This window comes from Pituophis catenifer, unplaced genomic scaffold (genome assembly GCF_029215685.1).
Source record: "Pituophis catenifer annectens isolate HBS135680 unplaced genomic scaffold, rPitCat1.0.hap2 SCAF_1, whole genome shotgun sequence".
Taxonomy (NCBI): Eukaryota; Metazoa; Chordata; class Lepidosauria; order Squamata; family Colubridae; genus Pituophis; species Pituophis catenifer.
The window spans coordinates 325,222,131-325,245,563 of NW_027256881.1; the positions used below are offsets into that span (position 1 = coordinate 325,222,131).

A 23,433-nucleotide genomic window follows, 5' to 3' on the forward strand; every position below is an offset into this window, starting at 1 on the left:
AAAAAAAAATTACCCCCCACCAAGCCACGCCCACAGAACCAGTAATAAGAAATTTTACATTTCACCACTGCTTTCTACCAAAGTATGTTGGTGTGGGCAGGCTACAACAACATGCATATATACAAACAAGAAAATAATTGTTGGGTAAGTTTCTGCATTCTCCATAGGTGAAGTACAAGTGGCAATGGGGCTCACAGCCCAGTTACTAGATGGGAGGGAGCAGCCTGCACAGTGGGCCAATTGAAAGCCAACTGGAGAGCACCAAACTCCAAAAATGTTTCCTTGCATGCAACCTAGAGTGTCCTTATAGGAGGTTTTCCTCCATTTCCTGGAGAAAACATTATGCTCAAGCTGTAGTGCCTTGGACTACTTCATTTCCCCTCAATGGTGGGCTGGTTACAAAATGGGAGTAGTGTTTCAAAGACATGTCCTTAGCTAAAAGCAAATCCATATTTTTCGGTGTATAAGACGCACCTTTTTCCCCCCTAAAAGGGTGTGAAAATTTAGGTGCGTCTTATACACCAAATGTAGCCCCGCCCACCCACTAGCCCCCACCCTTTGGCCTCTGCCTTGCAGCCGTTACCTCCTTGCAAGCAAACAGCAAGAAAAAACAGCTCCTTTCAGCTTCAGCACAACCTAATTAGCACAAGATTGGATCTGCCTCCCGACTCTCAGCTGATTTGCTCTCAGTTGTTTTGCAGGGGCCTCTGCTGCTTGCTACAAAGAGGTAAATTGCTGGAGCAGATTTTTTTTCCTTGTGCTAATCAAGCTATGCTGAAAACGAAAATGAGAGTAAAGCAGGCTGTTTGCTGTAACAAGGCAATTGCTCAGAAGCAGAGGGAGATTTCTTTATCTTCTTTTCCTCACCAAAAAAGGTAGGTGCGTCTTATACTCCAGTACGTCTTATGCTCCGAAAAATACGGTAAGTCAATTTTTGTTGCCGATGTAAGAAAGCTGTGTAGATTAGCCCTGTGTTCTTCAGGGATAGTAGAAGAACGTGTTCCATTGCCAACCTAGTCGATCTTTGCAAATAGAGTTGAAAGGAACACATCCTAGAGCAAAAAAAAATTGGGCTGGTTCTGTCTTCTTTTTACTTGATTATAAAACCAGAAGAATGGTCATACCTCCCTTTCTCTTCCCAGGAAAACAAAGTCAAATTTGCCCAGTACCTGGAACAGGAATATAAAGTGAAGATCAACCCAGCTTCCATGTTTGACGTGCAAGTCAAGAGAATTCATGAATACAAGCGGCAGCTCATGAATTGCCTACATGTGATCACCATGTACAACCGTGAGTAAAGTTGTACCTGATACAGCAAACAGAGCATTCTGGTTATAGCTTTTCTGCTTGCATAAATATAACAGCAGGGCTTTAAAACAGAATCAAAGGATATACAAAAATACCTAATAATTTTTAAAGAATTATATGGCGCAGTGGCCTAGAGGTGGAGCTCTCGCCTCACAATCAGGAGGCTATGAGTTCGATCCTAGGTAGAGGCAGATATTTCTCTCTCTGGGCACACTGAGAATGTATCTGCTGAACAAAACACCGCATTGGTGACAGGAAGAGCATCCGGCCAGTAAACACTCAGCTCCATTCAGTTGCCCAGACTCCACCCCACAAGGGGTTATGGGTTTGTTAAAAGAGGATGATGATAATCTGAAACAAAAACTCTACCAATCAATGGGAATAATAGAAGATTTTGGGAGGCTCATTTTAAGATTTATTATGATGCACAGTCTATAGAAATAAAATAAGAACTATTCAAATTGTGAGGGTCATAGGGAAAGATACTGCTTCCCTGGCTTAATTCCAGGTCCTGTCTGCCTGTTGGTTTAGATGCCTTTACTTCTTTTTGAACCCTTTTTCAAAGCCAGTAATTCTCATCAGCTGCCTGATGTAGGTAAAAACTTCAGAATTACATTCCATTTTATCTCAATGCTCCTCACTGTAGAAGCTGTTCATTGCTAGTCATTCTAGGCACAGTCTCCCATTTTTAGTAGAGTTGTGTAACAGTTCACAATTATTGCTCATTGAGCACATGATTAATAGAGCACTGCAGAAGCTGACAATGTGAACATGGACCACACAGTAATATACCAAGTTTGTGATTCCTTCTGTTGTACTTTGTTTTGCCTTTCTCCTGGATTCCTTTTTTTTTTTTTAATTTGATTTATATGCCGCCCTTCTCCGGAGACTCAGGGCGGCTTACTGTGCATTAAGCAATAGCCTTCATACTTTTGTATATTTTTATACAAAGTTAGCTTATTGCCCCCACAACTGGGTCCTCAATTTACCTACCTTAGATAGTCAACCTTGAGCCTGGCGAGATTCGATCTTACTTTAATTGCAGACAGCTGGTGTTAAATTACAGTGCTTAGTCTGTTGAGCTATCCAGGCTCCTGGATTCCTTTATAGCAGGGGTCTCCAACCTTGGCAACTTTAAGCCTGGAGGACTTCAACTCCCAGAATTCCTCAGCCAGCAAAGCTCCAGGGTTAAAGTTGCCAAGGTTGGAGACCCTTGCTTTACAGTGTCCATGGTGTTCAGGATCTGACACCTGAAAATACCAGAGATCATTAAGATAGGATAAAATGCCTCCACCATTCCTCTGTAAATAGGGAGAAGAAGGGCTACTTCCCAAGTTCCCAGTGAGGAACATTGGAACTTCCCTTGGCGAATGCCAAATTTCATGCCCTAATTTTATTTAATAGGTGGTCTTTGACGCACAGCCATTCGTTTAGTGACTGTTCAAAGTTACAGTGGCCCTGAAAAAGGTTATCTACAACCAGTCCCCATATCCGACACAGCATCCTCATGGTCATGTGATCAACATGCAGGTGCTTGACAAGGGTCACATGATTGCCAAGTGTGATCTTCCCAGCCAACTTTTGACAAGCAAAGTCAATGAGGGAAGCTGGATTCAGTTAACGACCAAGTGATTTACTTCACAGCCGCATTGATTCGCTTAACAACCATGGCAATGAAGATTGTAAAATCAGGCATGACTCATTTAACAATCACCTTGCTTAACGATGGATTTTTTTTTACCTCAATTGTGGTCATAAGCCGAGGACTATCGGGTAGTAACCTTCTTTAATTAAAAATAAATGGGAATGTTGCATTCTGTATGGAAAAGAGTCAGTCTTAGACTGGCTGTTCCCTCATAGATTTCCAAACCTTCACAGAAAATAAAAACTGGGTGATTTCAATTGTGTCCTTTGGTTGGAAATATTCTTCTCAGTTAAAAAAATGACATTGTGCCAGAGGAGCTAGAAGTACATGGGGCCATTCAGGCCAGTTTGCCTTCTGCTAAATGTTTTGAGGTTTGACCAAGTCCACTATAAAAATCACCTGATGACAACCATCCTACTTCGTCATCTAATAAAGATGGACTCCTAACCCTTTGCTTTCACCAAGAATATATTTTACTAAGCCAGAGTGGTTACAGAAGTAGCAAAGCTGGATCTGCCATTTTTCCATGCAAACTACACAATTAACTTTCCCTTTCCCCCTCGCTATCTCCCTGTTATCAGTCAATGTCCAGTTGCGTGCCTTCATATTGTTTGGATAATGGATCCTCAATTTGCACCTTTCCAGCTCTGTGTTCCGATGGCTGACTTTGGGTTGACTGGTGTTCTCACACCTTGGGCCAGCACAACTTGGTTCCCATCCCCCGATTCCTCCCTACATTCCAATCTCTCCACCCTCCCCCAGTTACTAATGTCAGGCTACCAGCTTGCAATGCGAGGTTAGCAGAATGGCAGCCATGACACTTGAAGAAAATGTTCATAACATTATCTGAGAATTCTAGAGGTGACCATCAGCACCCTTAAAGCAGGGAATTTCATGGCAAGAAACTGCAAAGGAAGCCAAATTGGCTGCAGTTGTTCAAGAAAGAGCTGAGCTGACATGATGGGCCTCAAAGAAAGCAATTCCAGGGAAGCAATGAGAGATGAGGGCTGGAAGAGGCAAATATGACTACTTTATGCCTGGACAGAAGTCAGGCTTAGGATCTCTTGTCTTTCTCCTTTGCAGGCATTAAACGAGATCCAACAAAGCCATTTGTGCCCAGGACTGTGATAATTGGAGGAAAAGTGAGTGATGAATTTGAGGCTCAAGTTTCATCTTTTGGGTGTTCTGCAAAGCAAATTGTAACATTGCTAGAAATGCCATTTTCTGCCTCTGTCCTGAACTCTCATTACTATTCCGTTTTTAATTACGCAAATAGGTAGCATGAAGAGAGTCTTTTTTTGTTTTCTCACTAAGCTAAATTTGTGTGTGTGTGTGTATGGAGAGAGCAGTGAAGATGGCAAGAATGTCTGTCTGTCTGTCTGTCTGTCTGTCTGTCTCTCTATCTATCTATCTATCTATCTATCTATCTATCTATCTATCTATCTGTCTGTCTATCTACATGTTTGTCTACCTGTATCATCTCTCTCTCTCTTTCTCTCTCTCTCAATAAAAGTTACTACCCCTTAAATGTATGCAGCTTTTACTATCCCATTTTCCCCTGCCGTCCCTCCCCCATGAAAAATCCCATGCATTCTAGCTCACTTTTTTCAAATGGTGCTTTCTAGATGCATTGGAGTTATGCAACTCCCCAAATTCTTTTGGGCCTCTTTGGAAATTCTGGGAGTTGTAGTCCCATTTCATTTGAAAGTGTAGCAAGTTGGGTAAGGATGCTCTAACAATTTCTTAGATGCTAGTCAGGAGATGCTTGCTTGATTATGTTGGTTTTCTGCCACTTCTGCAGGTTTTATTCAGCTTGGAAGTAGAATTGGTAGCCATGATTATCATAATCTCAACTTCTAACTGCTGCATTGCTTCCTTCCTTCCAGGCTGCTCCTGGGTATCATATGGCTAAAATGATAATAAAGCTGATCACTGCTGTAGGCCATGTAGTAAACAATGATCCTGGGGTTGGAAACAAGCTGAAGGTCATATTTTTGGAGAATTACAGAGTCTCATTGGCTGAAAAAGGTAATACATCTTGAGGCACCAGGTTGGGATATGTAGGAAAGAGAGCAGTTTGATAATAATAATAATTATTATTATTTTATTTCTATACCGCCCTTCTCCCGAAGGACTCAGGGCAGTGTACAGCCTATTAAAAACACAAAAATATACAGACATCAATTAAAAATAATTAAAATTATCAAATAATTTCGGCCCAAATTAAAACCCAAAAATTTAAAACACCCAATTTAAAATCATTTACATTGATAGCCCGGCCTAGCGGAACAGGACTGATGACCAATAGTCATGCTATGCCTAAGAAACTAATGAATAGGGCTGACCAGAATTTCAGATTTGATTCCAAAAGAGCCTTCAGAGCATTGAATATAGGACCCATCTGCAGCTTTTTCAAGCAGCCTCAACATTACTGTGAATGTGTGGCTGCCATGCAATCCTAGGACTAATGCAGCTGCTTTAAAGAGTTATGGAGAGATACTCCTTTTATGCCCCTGTCAACTCCAGAATATCTCTTTGGAAATGAGTCTGTAGTGCTTCACAGCACAATACCATCTACACCAAGAGTCAGCAACCCGTGGCTCTGGAGCCGCATATAGCTCTTTCATCCCTCTGCTGCAGCTCCCGGTCGCACAAAATATGTGCTACAAACGCCAATATGTGATACCTGCCGGCACACGATTTATTGAGCTTTTTGATCCCCAGTAGGCCAACCATGGATAAGTCTAAGAAAAGAAAAGTTTCAGAAGAATATTTAATTCAACTACATATGCTAGTTCTGTGGCCGCTCAGGAAATAGTCAGGCACGGGAAGGATTTTGTGGCTCCCGGTGTTTTCTTTTCTGTGGGAAACGGGTTCAAATGGCTCTTTGAGTGTTTAAGGTTGCCGACCCCTGATCTACACAGAAAAGTAATCAGCACATTGGAAAGTACCAAGATTTTTCAGACTTGAGGGGTGGGAAGACAGTATATTGAATGAGCTCAGAGTGCTGACTGGTGAGCGTAGAGAATAGAATGGAATGTTCAGTTGGACTCCTTAAAGTCCTTGAACAAAGAATTAAGATGTGTGCTGCTGTAGTATTCATCCAACGATGGATTAGGAAGGATCCTGAATGCATAGATTTTGAATTTAAACGTCTCCTGGGATTTTATACATCCTATACATATATTGTATTTAATGTTAACAACAATAACAACAACAATAAATATTTCCTAACTCCCTATACTGAACCTCCTCCAGACCACACCATTCATGGGAGCAGGTTTTTGGAAATATAGTCCCACCTGGAAATAATTCAAAGTGTTTCCAGATATGGCTTTCCAGACACAGGAGTCTCCTTTCAGGATCAGATCATTCCCAGAACACCTTAAATCAGGGGTGTCAAACTCGTATTGTCACATGATGTATCACATCTTTTTTTTCCCTTCGCTAAATGGCATGGGTGTGGCCAGCTTGTGACGCATCCTGTCCGTGGGCCACGAGTTTGACATCCCTGCCTTAAATCATTTGCGATTTAGAGGATTTGCTTCCAGAATCTTCTAGACTGCTTCAGTTAGTTGAAGGAAAGCAAAATACTCTGGCATTTTCTGCAGGGTTGTATCGCAGATTGATAAGCTTTGTGCATCTCTTTTACTTGTATTACATAATCATTCATAACAACAATTTGTCTTCTTTTTATTATTTCATAAAAAGGGGATTAAAAGGTCTCATTTTTGTGCACCTCAATTAGGCCTCATATCTGAGATTTTAAGGGTGAAACAAATATACAAGCCTACCTAGGTGTTAAAACTGGCATTGAAATGTAACACTTTTCAAGATGCTGAATAATAACCTCCTATGAACAGAAACATCTCTGCTTTCTTAGATCTTTTCCAAACTAATTGGCAGGTTTTATTATTGTCATTCTTACCAGCTATAACACGAAGGAGCCTGGCACCCGCCACAAGAGATTTTGTCTTTTTGGTGGACTTAGTTCAAAAAGTGCACAAATCAGTAACATGGAGTCAGCCTTGCTACATGGCCAACCAGTTGGCTAGACTCATTCTCTAATCATTAGCTGTAGTTTACTCCTGGGTTACATCTGAACCTCAACTTCTCGAGTTTTATAGGTAGAACTTCTCCATCCCCATAAAATTTAAGTCTTCGCTCTGCAGCTTAGAAAGTGATTCATCTGTTACACTGGGTTCAGATCATGTATAAATGTTTTAAATAAATGAATAAATAAATGCTGACTGTTATCTCAAGTATTCTGCAGTTTTGTTGCAAATTCTGTTCTGTCAGCGCATGATTTATTCTGCTGGGGACTATTTAGGAATGTGTGAGTTTCTTGCTTATCGCCACGCTTTAAAAAATAAGAAGATTAAAATGCAAATGAGGGAAAAAGGATTGCCCAGATACTAAGATAATATTTTCTTGGCAGTGATCCCTGCTACAGATTTATCAGAGCAGATTTCAACAGCCGGCACCGAAGCCTCGGGCACTGGAAACATGAAATTCATGCTTAATGGAGCTCTGACCATCGGGACCATGGATGGTGCCAATGTAGAAATGGCAGAAGAAGCTGGAGAAGAGAATCTTTTCATATTTGGCATGAGAGTGCCAGATGTGGAACAGTTGGACCAGAAAGGGTAAGACTGGTTAGCAGCTCAACTTTGTAGGAAAAAATTCTCAATTGTCTGGAGTGAAATGGACTTTCAAAACTTGGAGGAGGAAGACACAGAGTAGACTAATGGTGTTTGTGTGACCTCACATTTTAAAGGTATAAGATTTAGCACTATGAGTACTATGAATTTATATTATTGGGATGAAACATGTATGGGGGTTCTATTCATGCCTTAATAAGACACCTAGGCCTGGAGATAGAATGTTATCTTGAACTTCCCACTTCCTACAGTCTTTTTTTTTTTTTTGTCCAGGTGTTAATGTCACATTAAAAAGAGGGAATGGGTGGAAACAGTCAAAATGCTGAAATAGTTATTGAGTTATATTTTCATGGATTAATTGCTTTGAGTGAAAAACATTTGAGCATTTCAGATAATAAACCCTCATGCTGTGTATCCCATCTGTTAGGGAACGATACTTGGTGGGGTCTCAAGAGCTGGGCCTTTTCTGTCCTAGCACCCAACTTTTGGAATCTTCTCTCCCTGGAAGCGAAGTTAGCTCCATCCCTGTTGACATCCCATTAATCCCTCAAGAAGTAGTTGTCATCTACTTGGGGATGGCAGGGAACCTGTGAGAGCTTGTGATGGCTCCCTTACTGCCGTTAACATTATCTTCTCTTATTCTTGTGCTTTTAATATATTTTTAGAAATGAATGTTTTTATATGTGTATTGTTTTTAATTAAATGTTGCATGCCATCCAATGTTGCTTTTTGGTGAGATGGGCAGCCGTACAAATTTGATCGATCAATAATGTAAATAAATAAAATATATTTTGGATTCAGTGCCTCCACCCCACCCAAAACAGGCCCTGATTCTTTCCCACAATGACATTCTGCATCTCGCCTCCACTCTGTGTGTGCACCTTTCCTGGTCTGGCACCTGTTGCTCATCTAATAGTAATGGCTCCATCTTCTTCCACCAGGTACCATGCTCAGGAATATTATGACAAGCTTCCTGAATTGAAGCAAGCTATGGATCAGATCAAGAACGGATTCTTTTCACCACAACAACCTGACCTGTTCAAAGATTTGGTGAACATGTTGTTCTACCATGACCGGTGGGTAAAAATGCCTTACAGATTTGTTTTTTAAATGACCATTTGTGTCCTTATCATTTGTCAGAGAGACATTTGAGTCCAAATAAGGTCAGTTTTCTTTGGTCCCTATGATTAAAAAGCACCAAGAAACTTAAATCCAGTATGATGTTCCTCCCTTAAATCATTTTGCCATGCCAATGAAATTCAGGGTGGAGTTGCAGAGTAGTGGTATATACGTACAATTACAGTTTTAGTGTTTGGGATCACCAGTTGTTAAAGAAAGTGTGTTACTCCCCACCCAAGTGGTGACTTGTCAAAGGATTTTTGCAGTATCCTCTATTCTTGGAGAAGGTTTTGGACTACATTAAGATGAAATGTTCTTATGGGCCAGTGGACTAATTCTAAATTTTGGGGACATACTTTTGCTTTGCTCACAAATTAGATAATATTGGGGTGGTTTGTTATCATAGAGTACCCAATTATCAGAAACAGACTGGTGTGGTTGTTCCCCATCATTCTCTCTTGCTTTCATGGATGCTTCTTACAAGATACATTAAAATTTATTGTTCTGGACACTTCTGGAATACAGTATTTGTTTCTATTCTGAACCATTCTGATCTAACATGGTCTGGCAGTTTCCCAAAAGCTAATCCTCGGAACAAAGATTAATTTGTAGTGTTCCAAAGAGATCAAAACTAACAGCGTTCCGTGTACCATTGGCGTTATGTCATGCTGGCCACATGACCACAGAGACATCTTCAGACAGCGCTGGCTCTTCGGCTTCAAAACGGAGATGAGCACCGCCCCCTAGAGTCGGGAACGACTAGCACAAATGTGCAAGGGGAACATTTATTGATTGATTGATTGATTGATTGATTGATTGATTTATTGGTTTGATTTATATGCCGCCCTTCTCCGGAGACTCAGGGCGGCTTACAATGCGTTAAGCAATAGCCTTTATCCTTTTGTATATACCTGCTTAGTAGGGCTTTCGGCCCCCACTAAGTGGTGTTCTTTTTTATACAAAGTCAGCTCATTGCCCCCACAATCCGGATCCTCATTTTACCTACCTCGAAAGGATGGAAGGCTGAGTCAACCTTGAGCTTGGTGAGATTTGAATTTGCAGTAATTGCAGGCAGCTGGTGCTATTTAACAGCACTTTAGTCTGCTGCGCCACCAAGGCTCTTTACCTTTTACATAAAGACATAGTGTTCCAGAATAATGAGTTTCAAGACTAACCAGTGATCTAGGTCTAGCAATCCAAAACTCAGATTGCCTTCAAAGCATTTCACGCTTTTTGGTTTCTTTCTTTTGTATAGGTTTAAAGTGTTTGCAGACTATGAAGCTTATGTCAAGTGCCAAGACAGTGTCAGTAAACTCTATATGGTAAGCTGGGTGTGGAGAACGTTTACAATGTTTATTTGTTAAGTATCCAAACTAATAATCAAAGTGCTAATTCTTCAGTGTTCTGTCCTGTGTACATAAATTAACTATGTGATCTACAATGAATTTGTACAACACACATACCCGGTTAAATTAACCATGTTTACTGGACCAAATTTTCTGAGTTTGCATGACATACTGGACTAACCGCTAACTGAATTTGAAGAATTAACAAAAACTAGAGAAAAAGTGATTTGTGTATCATGCCAAACTATTCAGACTTAATTTTTTTGAATGCTTTATGCAATGCATCTGCTTAGTATTCGTGACTTGAAAATAATTCACTTTGTTGCCATTAAGTTGGCTGGAGGTGACAAATTGTATTCACTGCAGTGACTGAATTAGTGTGCTTTTAAGTCTTTCTATAACTCAGATTCTATTACTCTATATGGTAATTAGTGACCCGGATTCTATAAGCGAACAAATAACTAAAATAATTAAGCAGCTTTTACAGCCCACAGAGTACTGTGAAGCCCTATGGGGCAGTGCATAAGCCTAAAATGCTAATGCTATTTTACTTAAAATAAGACAGCATTAAATTATAGCTAGGTCATTAAGATGATCAGAGGATGTCTAATTTTATGGACAGAAGCATAGCATATTCAAGAAAATGAAAGCATTACTGGTGTGATAAAAGCAACTGTGCATAAAATAAATCAATTGTTTGGGTACTTCACTAGATAGGAATCTGTAGAGATTCTCAGTCATCCAGGTCATGGTTGATCCAAAGGTGCTTTTTTCAGGAGGCAATTGGACTTTCTTGTTTTTTTTTCTTTTGAAGACGTTTCGCTTCCTATCCAAGAAGCTTCTTCAGCTCTGACTGGATAGTGGGGAATGGAAGGATTTATACCCCTTGCAGACAGCTGGTCATTTGCATTCTTTAGAGGGTCGTTGAAGCACTTGTTTATCTGTGTCCTTAGGGTCACCTTAGTGGTGTTCCTGCTTCCTGTATTCTGCAAATTTTTTCTCCTGGAAATCCATTCCTACACAATTCAAAGGGTGTTCATCCCACATTGTATAGTTAAAAGTCTGTAGAGATTCTCAGTCATCCAGGTCATGGTTGTCCCAAAGGTTTATTCGCTCATGGGAATTGAGTCGCAGAGCTGCTGACCTCAGCGGAGCACAGGCTCACTGTCTTACCACATGAGCCACCGCGGCCCCCTCTTGAAGGACTGCAAAAATGGGATGGCGTTACCTACATACAGGCTGTTATTTGCCTACTCCTAATGTAACATGTATTGCTTGTTAGGAATTTGAGGTTAATTATAGTGTATCATACGGGACTGTACCATGTTCAATAGTAATCCTGAATTTGATTGTCATGCAAGAGCTGGGTTCACATAAGCTCTTTGTTACAGAACTCCAAAGAATGGACCAAAATGGTCATCAGAAACATTGCAGCCTCTGGGAAGTTTTCCAGTGACAGGACCATCAAAGAATATGCCCGTGATATCTGGAATGTGGAACCTTCTGACCTCAAGATCCCGCCACCCAATGTACCTCGCGATGTTGCTGATGAGATGCTGGCCAATGATTCAGTTGAAAAATTGTCTGTGTGAATCTGAGAAGTCCTGCAAGGTTTAACTCCGCATGGATGACGCACAGTACCCTACATTGGAAAAAGCACGTGTAGATTTGTTTAGCAAGTACCGGTAATAAAGTGGCCTCTTCTTTTCTCTTTTACTTACAAGCACCGAGAGCAGTTGGGGTATCTACATTTATCTGTTCTCTCCCTTTCCCTTCTTGGGGAACTCTGGGAATTGTTCCCAAAAATTTTGCTCTAATACATTCTATTTCACCTGATGGATCTTAAGTGTGCCAAACCATTTATCTCCCATGCTAGCTGATATTCTCACTGGCCATGCTAGGTACCAGTCCCAGCTCAACTAGAGAGTACCAGCTTGAGGTACGCCACCCAAACAGTTCAAAGGGCGCATTTTTTTACTAATTTATAGTGAGTGTTATTAAAAAATACCATTAGCAAACCAAATAATCTGTTTACTCAATTGTTGTCTTTTAATGAAAATGAAAGGGCTTGTCCATGATGTATATTCATAAAGTGAACTAATAGCAGAAAGAATACATTTTAAGAGAGGAAGGCATCGACGCAGAATTCGTATAGTTTCATATAAAATCTAGAGTACCTGTTATTCTTTCAAGGGGTGAGCATGTGCTCCTACTTAATTCAAATAAAGAAAACTTTTTGAAGTATTCTGAAGAACACCTTGTAGTTTTCAGCAGGGTATTAATTACAGCACTGAGTCTTTGAGGAAGTTGCCCTATGTTGTGCACTATAAATCAAATTGATTCAGCTGTGAGTAAGAAGACATGCTGAGACAAAAAGGATGTTCTGCTAAAATAAAGCTTATAGTAACCAAGATGAGGTGCATTTATAGAAAAAGAAGAAACCTTTGGTAGGCTCAAAAATTCCTGTATTCTTTGCCCAGTAATGTTGTTCTGTAATGTACACCTGCAAATTCACATGATAAAATAAAGTCAAATCCACTTTTTTATCTTCCAACTGTTCGTTGTTTTAATATCCATGGCAAGAACCGATGTCTCCTTGAGGCTGCTGTTATGTCATTGTCCACTTGATTGCTGATCCTGCGTAATGCTCTTGAGGAAGTCTCTGTTACGGAATACACAGAAAGCATTTATGTTCCTTGGAATTGATGCCATATAAAACCAACCTCCTGCTCAAATTATCTGATTCACTTGGCCAGCATTGTGTAGGCTATTTTATGCAGAAAAAGTATGAAACTATCCACAAAGTGTGGCGGGACATATCCTTCAACATAATATCCTGCCTTTCTGCACATAGGGAACTCAAGGCAGCTAAAAGTTAAGAATGAAATATTAAGCAATTAGAAACCATCAAAACAACAACAATATATCTCAGGGTTGTCAAACCCAAGTCGTCATGTCATGTGACGTATTGTGACTTTTTTTCCCTTTTGCTAAACCGGGTGGGTGTGGCCAGTGCATGACGCATCCGGCCAGCGAGTTTGATATCCCTGATATAGCTGGATGCAATATTTTAAGCCCAGGGGAGGCAGTGGTTAAAGTGCAGCATTGCACGCAAACTCTGCCCACAGCCTGGAATTTGATCCTGACGGGGGACTCAAGGTTGACTTCTGAGGTCAGTAAAATGAGGAATCAGGTTGTTGGCAGCAATATGCAAATAATCTTCTACATTGTACAGAGTGCTGTGAAGCATTGTGGGGCAGTATATAGGCGCTATTGCTTTTTAAACGAGGGCTAGAAAAATAAATAGCCCACTGACTACTCAGTGGTGGTCATCTGGACTTTCCCATTCATTCAGGTTCATCATCCCCAACCCCATCACAACAGTACAATATGTAGCAATAACAATTGGCCAATTTGAGCATGCATGGAACAGAAGTATTGCATGATAGATTTTCAGCCACTACTGCTGGAGTTCCCTTCCAAAGTGAGCCCTCTCTTGAAATCTCAGAAGCCCTAGCTCACCTACTTGATTAAGCTACTCTTAAGCAAGTAAGAAGAAATCTACATTTTGCCAGTAAGAATGGATTTTCTGTACTATGGCCTACTTTATATAACATAAATCTGAAATTTATATAACATATAACATGACACCATAAATGTGGTTGCTTGGGTTTTCACTTAATATATTCCATGAATTCTGCCCTTTGGGCTTATTCAGTAAACCATGGTAAGCGAATCATGGCTTAATATAAATACCATCAAACTTGTAGCGTATTGGGTTGGACTGTATTCTGTGTCCTTCCCGATCTCAAGCCAGTGAAGTATTAAAAGAGGAAACTATTTTCACAGAAGTCTTAACGGTAGCATAAACTTGGCTCCGTGTGCTTACTTGAGAATGGAAGCGAGCTCAGGATGAGAGGATATGTGGTCGTGCCCTAAACCCATGGAAGAGGGGAAGGAAAGAAACTTGACATTGTCTTTCTTCTCAGAGGCTCCGTATGTGATCTCAAAAAGCTGTGCGTGTAGAAAAAAAAGAGTGAGTGTGAATCTCCAAGTGGACTGTTAAGTACTGCTGTCAGTGTTCCAGAAAAACCCCAACTCCAAGTAAAGACACGGAAGCAAACATCTTTCCAAAGCTCTCTTTACTAGAATAGGCAAACTGGCATATCTGGGAAAACCCGAATCTGAAAAGCCTGGGTTTTCCTTCAGTAAGTCAAAGCTCCCAAAACCATCCCCTTTTCCCCCCAGTCGATCACATGCTCCAATCAACGTCCGTTCCATCTCGATCCAGCCCCCTGACCACTCCTTCTCCAGATGCTGGATCGCCCTGACCTTGACCGACAGGAAGAATGCTATTATGTCTACTAACAACCCCTCTCCTTAATCCCCCCTCCTACTTTCCCACACATCAGAAGGTGGCAGCATTGAAGCTTCCGGCCTAATATGGCTTCCAAAGCTGACAACTGCTTCCCCCCCCCCCAAGAATGTAATACAGGTAATCCTCGACTTATGACCACAATTGAGCCTGAAATTTCTGTTGCTAAGCAAGACACTTGGTGAGTTTTCTTCCATTTTACCCCCTTTCTTGCACTATTGTTAAGTGAATAACTGCAGTTAAGCTAGTAACACTGTCAGGCTCCAAATAACTCATCCATCACAAACTCCAAGGCCCAATCACTCCAATCAATTTCAGGCTTGACAAACACAGTTGTTAAGTGAATCTTACTTCCCCATTGACTTTGCGTGTCAGAAGGTCGAAAAAGGTGATCATGTGACCCTGGGACACTGCAACTGTTCTAAAGGGATGCCAATTGCCGAGCATCCAAATTTTGATCACTTGATCGTGGGGATGCAGCAACAATCATAAGTGTGAAAAACAGTCACAAATCACTTTTTTCAGTGCCATTCTAACTTTGAACAGTCACTAAATGAATAGTTGTAAATCAAAGACTACCTGTATGATGAATGGGCTCCACTGGTTATTAAACTCCCAGCTTTTCTTGCCCTTAGCCAAGTTGCTGTGAGCTACTAATTATGGTGGTTTAGTAGGCTCTGTAAGCCCCCAGGATAACAACTCTACCCTCTCACCCCATCAATGACAACTACTACTGCATCATTCAGAGAACAAAAGTGAGTCCTGAAATTACAGCTGCTACCAACAAAGAAAATGCACGGTCACTCATGCCCTCGTCACTTCCCGCCTGGACTATTGTAATGCTCTCTACATGGGGCTCCCTCTGACGAGCACCTGGAGGCTCCAACTCGTCCAGAATGCGGCCGCGCGGATGGTTATGGGAGTGTCATGGCGTTCCCATGTAACACCTCTCCTGCACGAGCTGCACTGGCTTCCGGTGGTCCTTCGGGTGCGATTCAAGGTATTGGTTACCACCTTTAGAGCGCTCCATGCCTTAGGACCCGGGTATTTACAAGACTGCTTGCTGCTACCAATAGCCTCCCACCGGCCAACTCGCTCCCACAGAGAGGGGCTCCTCCGGGTGCCGTCAGCCAAGCAATGTCGGCTGGCAACCCTCAGGGGGAGAGCCTGTCACTGCGTTTTTGTATTAACCAGATGAGCTCATATTTTTGGATTTTCAGACTTTCCGTAGCTTGCCAAGTTTCTTATCAGTAAGCTAACTACGCATGTCCGCATTCCTTCACTTACTTCTTTCTTTCTTTGTTCTCCTGCCAAGAGGTCCGGCCGCAGAGAGGTGGCCGGCAGGAACGTTGCCAAAATGTAATTATTTTAGATAGTGAGATGTTTTATTTTCTTTATAACAAATAAATGAGTTTTTTCTTAGAAAAATATATCTTTGGGTTTATTTTCTTAATGTATACTTGCAAGGAAAAGTCTCGATCCACATCTCTAAATCAAGGTGCGATTACCCAAAAGCAGAATGGGATTAATTAGCACCCTGACAGAGCCTTCTCTGTGGGGGCTCCTGCCCTCTGGAATGAATTGCCCCCCGAGATGCGGAGGATTCCCGACTTGCGCACCTTCCGCCGGGCCCTCAAGACGCTCTTATTTCAACAAGCCGGGCTGGCCTAATTTTTAAAATTTTATTCTTCTTAAATTATTTAAATTGGGTTGTTTATTTTAATTACGGGCCAAACTATTTAATATTTTTAGACTGTTTTTTAAAATTTATATTTGTGGGTTTTATGCTGGCTGTACACCGCCCTGAGTCCCTTTGGGAGAAGGGCGGTATATAAATTTAATTAATAATAAATAAATAAATAAATAAACAAACAAACAAACAAACAAATAAACAAATAAACAAATAAATAAATAAAATGGTCACATTTAAAACTATGCCATCCACTTTTGTTCCATGAACTGGGAGAAGGGTTCACAGAAGATTGTTCCTCCTTCCTTCAAATTTTATCCTTGCAAAAAGCTTCGTGAGCAAAACTGGTCATGGAACACAAGATCCTTAGTTCTAGCCCGTGGGCTAGCAAAAGTATTTATTTTAAATCATAAATGGCAGGAATCTCACAAAATCTTAGCTCTCCTTGGTGGGGCTCTTCAATGTTGACTTTCTACGGGGGGATGGAGGTCCTGCTACCGGAAATTGTGACCTAACCCTATTTACTGTATTTTTCAGAGTTTAAGACATACTCTTTCTCCCCCCCACCCCAAAGAGGGTGAAAATTTGGGTGAGTCTTATACACCTAACACCCCCCCCCCCCCGGAAAATGGGGCACGCAGAGGCGGCAATAGGCTATGGCAATCCCTTGCAGCCTGAAACAGCTGGTCTTCAGGAAGCCGTTCCAACTTACAATCAGCTGCTTGTGCTAATCAGGCTGTGCTGAAGCTGAAGCTGAAACAGTTTGCTACAAGGAGACAAATTGCTGGGAGCAGAGGCAGATTTTTTTTTCTTGTGCTAATCAGGCTGTGCTGAAAATGAAAATGAAACTGAAACAGGCTGTTCGCTGTTTGCTGCAAGGAGGCAAATTGCTTGGACGCAGAGGCAGATTTTTTTTTCTTGTTATCCTCCCCAAAATCCCCCCCATCCTCTCAGTTTTAATTGAATTTGGTTTTAATTGGGTTGTTTTAAATCTTGGGCCAAAATTATTTAATTGTTTTTTTAAACTGTTTTTAAATTTTATATGCAATGTTTTATCTCGGCTGTACACCGCCCTGAGTCCCGCAGGAGAAGCGTGGTATAGAAATAAAATAAAATAAATAAAATAAATAAATAAAAAGGTAGGTGCATCTTATAGTCTGGAGCGTCTTATACTCTGAAAAATACGGGTAGTAAAGTAGCTTTGAGAGACAACAACTTGCCCATATCATTCAGAAATTTAGGCTCTATGTACAAATAGTCTTCAAAGGACAACTGGGACCAGAATTTCCAGTGTTAACAAGACGGTTCGTAAGTTCATTGTGGCTGATTTTATTACCTTTTTTTGCCATGGGTGTTAAGTGAGTCACTTGCAGCTGTTAACTGAATCATGGTCATTAAGTGAATCTGGCTTCCCCCATTAGGTTTGCTTGTTGAAAGCCAGCTGGGACGGTCACAAATAGAGATCACATGACCCCAGGATGCTGCAACCATTGTAAGCACATGCCAATGGCCAAGGGGACGAATTTGGATCATATGGCCACAAGGATGCTATGACAGTTTAAGCATGAGGACCAGTTGTAAGTCACTTTTTTCAGTGCCCTTATAACTTTGAACATAAAGTGAACTATTAGCAGAAAATACATTTTAAGAGAGGAAGGCGTCGATGCAGAATTCGTATAGATTCCATAATTCATATGGAATCTGGAGTACCTGTTCTTCTTTCAAGGGGTGAGCATGTGCTCCTATTTAATTCAAAATAAAGATAACTTTCTTTTTGAAGTATTCTGAAGAACACCTTGTAGTTTTCAGCAGGGTATTAACACATGGCTGAAGGTCAAGGAGTACCTATAGACGTAGTTCAATGGTGTAACTCAAACAGCTATCCAGCTCAGAGCCTTCCAAATCTGAACAAATGATTAAGTGAAGGCACTTCTTCTCTAGGAAATTCCCCTGAAGGCATATGGGGCAACAGTACGTAATAATCAGAGGCCATGGCCTCATTTCTACTGTTGAAATCCTACTGCTTATTCCTGGCTAATCTATAATTGTAACGTTGTATGCCACCCAGAGTAACCTTGTGATGAGATGGATGGCCAATAAATTTAATAGCTAAATAAATAATGCACATTTGCAGGAGTCCCTCGCATTGGAAGCTGGATTGTCTCTTGAAATAAAAGATGGATTTGCTCTGTTTGTTCAAGATATGGCTATGTTAGAATGCAGTATTGCAGGCTGACTCTGCCCACAGCCAGGAGTTCAATCCTGATCGGCTCAAGATTGACTCAGCCTTCCATCCTTCCGAGGTCAGTAAACTGAAGACCCAGATTGTTGGGGGCAATATTCTGACTCTGTAAATCACCCAGAGAATGCTGGAAAGCACTATGGGGCAGTATATAAATCTAAATGCTATTGCTATAAATTCTCAGAAAAGGAAGGCCTGAATAGGTTTTATGGGTTAGTTTTTTAATTGTATTGCTAGGGGTTTTAAATTGGGGCGGCCGTTTAATTTATTTTTAATTATTTTAACTTTTATATTGTATGTTATTTTAATTCTCGGCTGTTTACCGCCCTGAGTCCCTTCGGGGAGAAGGACGGGATATAAATTTAATAAATAACAACAACAACAACAACAACAACAACAACAACAACAACAACTGATGAAGAATTATCATCCTGAGAACTAAATGGAAAGAGAATCTGTTCCTCTTCTTTCTAATACTAGAACAGGGGTCCCAACCCCCATTTCGTGGACCAGCACCGGTCCATGGCATGCTTGGAACCAGGCCACACAAACAAGCAAAGCCCCATCCACAAGATGCAGGCACCACAGAAAACCATGGCCCCTCTGGTCCACGGAAAAACCTTTCTCCATGGAACCGGTCCCTGTACTAGAACATTCCACAAATGACCAAAGCTATATTTTGCTAATGTCATTTGGATTTTTTCCCCCAAGACTGCTATGGAAACATAAAACTATATTGATGATGCATGCTGCAAAAGTACAATTCACAATTAGCAGAAAAACAAAACCTGTTAATATATGCAGTGACTTTCCACTTGTATAGCTTATATCTATAGAAAGAGTGACCTCTGCGTTTTTGTATATTATCCCTTTATATGTTCATAGAACCCTTTTAAAAGAATAATTGACTGCAGTTACTGTTTAGTTACCTTTCTTCCATGTTGTATAGGTATCATCTTATCATCTTCTGAATGCAAGATCAAAATAGGACTAGATAACACTTGGAGACTACGGACAAGAAAAACAATGTTTTAGCTCAGTTCAAGTGTTTTTGGGTATCTTCATCCTGCTTTTCAATCAAAAATTGTCTTTCAAATAGATGAGTGACATTTCTAACTATTAATGAAACCTTAAGTCGTCGTGGGCTGTCATCCTTTGATTCGTGGCAAAATATCCCATAAAGTCATAGGACTACATAGTTCTCCCACTCCAAAGATGAAGAGAGATCCACCTTTATAGGATCAATAAAGGACAATATTTGTAGCTCAGGGTTGAAATGAGGGGTCCTTGGTGCTCTCTGAGCTTCATTTTTTTCTTGCAGACAGTTCATTACCCAAACTAAGTAACATCATCAGTGCTACTAGTTACCTAGTTTGGGTAATGAAACAACCAAGCTCAGAGAGCACCAAGGACTCCTCACTCATCCTTGTAGGAGATCTTAAGAAAACACTTCAGAAATGTTTATAAAAATTAAAGGTCACTCATTTTTCTTTCAACAATAATACAATTTATTTGCAGTCAAGTATCCCATTATCCTGAATTTCCTATCTTTCCTGAATACTTTTCCCTCTCCAGACAGTGGATTTCAAATCACTGGTCAAGCCTACCTCCCATATGAATTCAGCGCTTAAGACTTTTCTATTTTATCAAGCTGGCCTGGCCTAAATCTTCCCCCTTTTTAAATGTGGAAATTTTAAATTTTTAATTCGTCTTATTTATAGGGGTATGGGTAAGGCGTTTTAAATTGGGGAGCCATTTTAGATTTAATTCTGTTTTAAACGTTTTTTAATTGTTTATATTGTATGTTTTTTTAATTTTGGCTGTTCACCGCCCCGAGTCCTTCGGGAGAGGGGGCGGTATAAAAATCTAATAAAATAAAAATAAAATAAAATAAATAAATCAAAATCTGATTCTTCTCTATTCCTCTTATCACAAATGTCGTACATCAAGTTAACAGGGCCAGCAGACAAATGGTGGAATCCATGCCTTCAGATGCTGTCAAATTCAACCAAGAGTGTCTGCAGGATCTTGTTGCTTTTGTCACACTGATGAAAGCACTGAGGTGGCATCCTATCACAACGTCTCCCTCTTTTGGACAAGTGTGTAATATCTCTGCACGTATAGAGAAGGGGCAGGGCTGGCACACTGCATAGTAATATTTGTCAATCTCTCCCTCTATGCAAATGCCACTGGATCTACCATTTTGAAAGAAGCAAACCAAGTCTAACATTTAATCCAGCATAAAGTCAATTCTCAGAATAGTAAAGGGCAACTTATTCCAGAACCTGGCGTATTCCACATAAGTTTGTGATTGAGTAACTCTGAACTCACTTTTCATCATTCAGAAAGAACATGTCAGCTCGGGCCATGGTGTCCAAAATTAAATATTGAAATCCAGGAAACTTGCGGTAGATCTGGTTAAAGAAAAGAAGAAAAGATATTTTCCATTCCTAGAAACTCTTTTGTCAACTGCTATAAGAAATATCTTGATTTAGTTTTTTGTTTACAATTATTGCCACTTATGTGCCACTTCAGTCAAACTAACTGAGCAGCATTCAATTCCCATCTTCATAGATTCAGATGAAAAGCAAAATTAAACATAATATCATTGAACAACAAAAAAAAGGAATGTAAAAATTGGAAGTACCATGCTGAATGGTGCAGCAATTAAACCATCATTACTCATCAGAAGCTTGTTTTAATGGGCGTGGATGACAGATTCTCTATAGACGTGTTTTAATGGACTTTCTAACTATCAGGAGGGATGAAGCCTTTTGGATGTTTGAGCACAAGATATTCCAGGGGATGGCATCCATAAATGAAAGACTCACTTCCAAGATCTCTACAATTGGCAAGCTCTGAGAGACGGGATCCAGAGTGAATCTGCTTTACTTGATCTTATTGGGCAGGCAAAGATTAGTGGGAGAAGACAGTCCCCAGATATCCAGTTCTCAGTCATGGAGGGCTTTAAAGGTGACAACCAACAGTACTGCTCGCACAGACATCATATATAACATTATATATATAAAACAACTTCCAATACTCAAAGGGCTGTCATAGAGAAGAGGGGACTGACTTATTCTCCAAAGCATTAGAGGGCAAGACAAGGAGTAACAATGGAAGCTTGTTAAAGAGAAATCCAACCTAGAAGTAAAGAGAATTTTTTTGACCGTGAGAACAATTAAACAATGGAATAACTTGCCTCCCAGAGTTGTGGGGGTTCCATCACTGGAGGTTTTCAAAAACAGACGGGACAACATTTTGAGCAGGATGGTTAAGGTTTACTGCCTTAGACAGGGGGTTAGACTAGAAGACCTCTGAGGTCCTTTCCACCACTAGGATTCTTTGTTCTATATGGACATATCAAAATATTCACGTAACTACTTAAATTGCTGTATTCTGGAATAGCTATATCTTCCCAATGTTCTTCAATTGCAAGCTCATGTGGAGTGCATTCCAACAGGAGGTGATAAGACGTACGTTTTAATCTCCCATCCCAAGAGACATTGTAACTGGAACAGAAGATGGAAGGCTTCCTGACCAATGCTGCCATCTGCTCAAGCAGCAGCTGTGAGTACAGGGGGACCTTCAAATTATGGTCCAGGTCTATGTAGGGAATGCAATCTCATTTACAACTAAGGATGGAATCTCTACAGATTGAAATGGTTTATGAATGCAGAGCCATTCTATTTTGTTAAAATTAAGCCTCCACCTGTTTTTCCTCAACCAGACCCTAACAACCTCTGGCATATTAACAGCATCACTTGGCTGACCTGAGAAGTAAAGAAATAAGGTTGATATCATGTCAGTAGATGACCTCACCCAGCTCTAGCAACACGGAATAGTGTGATTCCCCCATGCCAGTTTAGCAAGAGATCAACTACCAAGTGTGATCAATGAGATCTCCGTGCCATACCTAGATCTGAAACCTGACTGAAATAGGTCTATATAACCTGTTTCTTCTAGGGCTCTCTGCAGTTGCAACCCCCTCTATTTTCTCAACAACTTTTCCCCAAAAAATAAAAGTTAGGATATTAATTGATAATAATTATATATATAATTATACCGCCCCGAGTCCTTCGGGAGAGGGGGCGGTATAAAAATCTAATAAATAAATAAAATAAATAATCTGGATTGAGCAATGGTTTCTTGAGGACAAGATACAGCACTCCCTCACTCAAGGATATGTTATCACATATATGCTGAAAACCTAGTACCTATTTGTTCTTAATAACAAAAGTAAGAATATTAACGGAGAAATATATTATTCTTCCTATGGGGAATCATTTTGCTTTTTGCTAATTGTGTTTCATACAATATGGAAGATCCTTGGAATATAAATGTGACCTTCTAATTGCAGCTGAACCACAATTCCCAGCATTCTTCGTTGCTATACAACAGGGGTGGGCAACTATGGCCCTTTTATGACTTGTGTACTTCAACTCCCAGAATTCCTGAACCAGTTTTTGTTCAGCAATATTTGGAAGGACTCGATTCCTTTTCCTTCTTCTAGATATCTATTTTCTCTTCTGCATGAACACACAACTGCAGGTGTTCTCAGAGTTCATATGAGCCAGGCACATATATTCACAATAGCTTGGCAGGCTGCTACATAAAGAGTGCCAAAAGTATACATGGAACTAAAAATAAAAGTGCCAAGGCTTACTGTTGTTAATGGGATAGTGGCAGCTGCATCCCGAATGGTGGTATAAGCAGCCTCCAGGATGACTGCATCCACTATGATACCTTCTAGAGGGAAAAAAGAGGATTATATTAGAAAAACAAAAATCAATGGAATGGAACAAAAGACGGGCAGGTTGTTTTCTGAGACATTCTGAAAAACCAGAGAAACAAGATACACTGGATTAGCAGAGACAAAGTACATCAAAGCCTCAAGATTGGATATATAGTCCACAAGCCTCAACATCAGATTAAATTAACAGGATTCCGGTAGGAGGCCCAATTAACCATCCAAAAGAAGCAGGATTAAGGGAGAAGGCCCAATTAGCCATCCAAAATCCCATCAGGAGCTGAGTTTTATTGCAAA

At 40.5% G+C, this 23,433-nt stretch overlaps 2 protein-coding genes across 3 annotated transcripts in view; one reads left to right on the top strand and one right to left on the bottom strand.

Annotated features, from left to right (window-relative positions):
* The window catches only part of PYGL (glycogen phosphorylase L), a 45,396-nt gene extending 32,778 nt beyond the window's left edge, over positions 1–12,618 (top strand). For both annotated transcript variants that reach the window (XM_070942999.1, XM_070943008.1), the window contains 7 exons: positions 1,143–1,290; positions 4,037–4,095; positions 4,840–4,981; positions 7,392–7,599; positions 8,556–8,690; positions 9,989–10,055; positions 11,471–12,618. In XM_070942999.1, coding sequence (XP_070799100.1) covers positions 1,143–1,290; positions 4,037–4,095; positions 4,840–4,981; positions 7,392–7,599; positions 8,556–8,690; positions 9,989–10,055; positions 11,471–11,671 — 960 coding nt within the window. In that variant the 3' untranslated portion in view covers positions 11,672–12,618. The remainder of the gene's footprint in view (positions 1–1,142; positions 1,291–4,036; positions 4,096–4,839; positions 4,982–7,391; positions 7,600–8,555; positions 8,691–9,988; positions 10,056–11,470) is intronic.
* The window catches only part of ABHD12B (abhydrolase domain containing 12B), a 30,742-nt gene continuing 19,896 nt past the window's right edge, over positions 12,588–23,433 (bottom strand). Inside the window, exons 9-13 of the mRNA XM_070943021.1 lie at positions 23,053–23,135; positions 20,718–20,800; positions 19,316–19,394; positions 13,969–14,093; positions 12,588–12,741 (exon numbers count right to left, since the gene is read on the bottom strand). Of these exons, the coding sequence (XP_070799122.1) occupies positions 12,693–12,741; positions 13,969–14,093; positions 19,316–19,394; positions 20,718–20,800; positions 23,053–23,135 (419 nt within the window). The 3' untranslated portion in view covers positions 12,588–12,692. The remainder of the gene's footprint in view (positions 12,742–13,968; positions 14,094–19,315; positions 19,395–20,717; positions 20,801–23,052; positions 23,136–23,433) is intronic.